Below are 2,606 nucleotides of genomic sequence, written 5' to 3'. Positions count from 1 at the left end.
AAAGTTTAAACTTTATTATAGTAAGTTTACTTAAAATTTGATAATAGTTATAATTTGTATTTTGTATTTGAATTGTTATAGATAATTCTGCATTAGAATATTTTAGAAAAAAGATAACATATGATAGCTGGGCACAGTGGCACATATCTGTAGTCCTTGCTTCTCAGGAGGCTAAGGTGAAAGGATCACTTGAGCCCGGGAATTTAAGTCCAGCTTGGGCAACAGAGCAAGACCCCATCTCTTAAAAAAAAAAAGGTCTGTCCAAGCCCAGACACCAGTCTTCACTTCCTGTGAGCCCCAAGGAAGCCCTCTCTCCCCAGACATGGCCAATAAGGGTCCTTCTTATGGCATGAGGTGCAAAGTGCAGTCCAAAATTGAGAAGAAGTATAATGAGGAGCTGGAGGAATGGCTGGTGGAGTGGATCATAGTGCAGTGTGGCCCTGATGTGGGCTTCCCAGACCGTGGGCACCTGGGCTTCCAGATCTGGCTAAAGAATGGTGTGATTCTGAGCAAGCTGGTGAACAGCCTGTACCCTGATGGCTCCAAGCCAGTGAAGGTGTCTGAGATCCTGCCTTCCATGGTGTTCAAGCAGATGGAGCAGGTGGCTCAGTTCCTGAAGGCAGCTGAGGACTATGGGGTCACCAAGACTTATTCCAGACTGTTGACCTCTTTGAAGGCAGACATGGCAGCAGTGCAGAGGACCCTGATGGCTTTGGGCAGCTTGGCAGTGACCAAGAATGATGGGCACTACCGTGGACATCCCAACTGGTTTATCAAGAAAGCGCAGGAGCATAAGAGGGAATTCACAGAGAGCCAGCTGCAGGAGGGAAAGTATGTCATTGGCCTTCAGATGGGCAGCAACAGAGGGGCCTCCCAGGCTGGCATGACAGGCTACAGACGACCTCGGCAGATCACCAGTTAGAGGAGAGAGGGCCAGCCCTGAGCCCTGCCATCCCCCCACTCCTTGGCTGCAGGCATCTGGCTTAGCCTGCCTCACCCACACCCATGTGGTACCTTCAGCCCTGGCCAAGCTTTGAGGCTCTGTCACTGAGCAATGGTAACTGCACATGGGCAGTTCCTGCCCCGTCCCCCTAGCCTCAGTCTAACGTCTTACCTGAAAGCACCACTGTCCTGGCCCCTTCCTCTGGCTGGCCCCACCACCCCTACTGTCTCCCCACTGGGCTAAGCAGGGGAGAAGCGGGCTGAGGGTAACCTGGATATGGGGCAAGTCCACTGTCCTCCTTGGCAGCAAAAGCCCATTGAAGAAGAACCAGTCCAGCCTCCCCCATCTTTTTCTGGAATATTTTTGGGGTTGGAACTCAAAAAAGGAAAAAAAAAAAAAAAAACCACATCACTCTTCTTTAAAAAAAAAAAAACCAGGCACAGAAGCTCATGCCTATTATTGTAGCACTTTGGGAGGCTGAGCGGGGCGGATGTCTTGAGCCCAAGAGTTCAAGATCAGCCTGACCAACATGGCAAAACCTTGTCACTACAAAAAATGCAAATTTTTTTTATTTAGCTGGTGTTTGGTGGTGCTGCCTATAGTCCCAGCTACTTGAGAGACTGAGGCACGAGAATTGCTTGAACCTGGGAGGCAGAGGTTGCAGTGAGCTGAGATTGCACTACTGCACTCTGGCATGGGCAACAGATTGAGACTGTCTCAGAAAAAAGAACATAACATTTGAAAACCAATATGAAACTTTTAATTTTTAATTTTTCACATTTAATGTAACTTTGATGATCTTTAGATTTTTTTTTTTGAGATGGAGTTTTGCTCTTGTTGCCCAGGCTACAGTGCAATGGCACAATCTCAGCTCACCTCAACCTCCACTTCCCAGGTTCAAGCGATTCTCCTGCCTCAGCCTTCCGAGTAGCTGGGATTACAGGCATATGCCACCACACCCAGCTAAGTTTGTATTTTTAGTAGAGGCGGGGTTTCACCATGTAAGGCCAGTCTCAAACTGCTGACCTCAGGCGATTCACCTGCCTTATCCTCCCAAAGTGCTGGGATTACAGGCATGAGCCACTGTGCCTGGCCCATGACCTTTAGATTTTATACACTTTTTTCTTTTTTTTTTGAGACATAGAGTCTCATGCTGTCACCAGGCTGGAGTGCAGTGGTGTGATCTTGGCTCACTGCCACCTCTGCCTCCTGGGTTCAAGCAAGTCTCCTGTCTCAGTCTCCTGAGTAGCTGTGACTACAGGTGCACACCACCACGCCCAGCTCATTTTTGTATTTTTAGAAGAGATGGGGTTTCACCATGTTGGCCAGGATGATCTCTATCTCTTAATCTCATGATCCACCTGCCTTGGCCTCTCAAAGTGATGAGATTACAGGCACGAGCCATTGCGCCTGGCCTACACTTTTTTTTATATCAATGTTTATTTTGTAATTGATGTGAAAATTATATGTATTTATAGTGTACACTATGATGTTTTGATATATGTATACATGTGGAATGATTAAATCAAGCTAATTAACATACCCTTCACATGACATCCTTATCACATTTTTTATTCTCTAAATAAATTGAATTTATTTTTAATCCTTTGGATACTTACTGATAATATGATACAAATTATGATAAAGCTTGTAACATGATTAT

At 46.0% G+C, this 2,606-nt stretch overlaps 1 protein-coding gene across 1 annotated transcript; it reads left to right on the top strand.

Annotated features, from left to right (window-relative positions):
* Positions 1–322: 322 nt before the first annotated feature.
* On the top strand, positions 323–1,091 carry LOC105716163 (transgelin-like). Its single transcript, XM_064366241.1, is given in 3 exon segments — positions 323–647; positions 650–677; positions 679–1,091. Coding segments are annotated over 3 exon segments (597 nt in total). The 3' UTR covers positions 923–1,091.
* The last annotated feature ends 1,515 nt before the right edge of the window (positions 1,092–2,606 follow it).

Source organism: Aotus nancymaae, unplaced genomic scaffold (assembly GCF_030222135.1).
Source record: "Aotus nancymaae isolate 86718 unplaced genomic scaffold, 86718_ANA_hifiasm-v0.15.2.pri h1tg000064l_1, whole genome shotgun sequence".
In the NCBI taxonomy this organism is placed as follows: domain Eukaryota; kingdom Metazoa; phylum Chordata; class Mammalia; order Primates; family Aotidae; genus Aotus; species Aotus nancymaae.
Note: the sequence above shows the minus strand (reverse complement) of the source record. Positions and strands in the feature narration are given on the sequence as shown.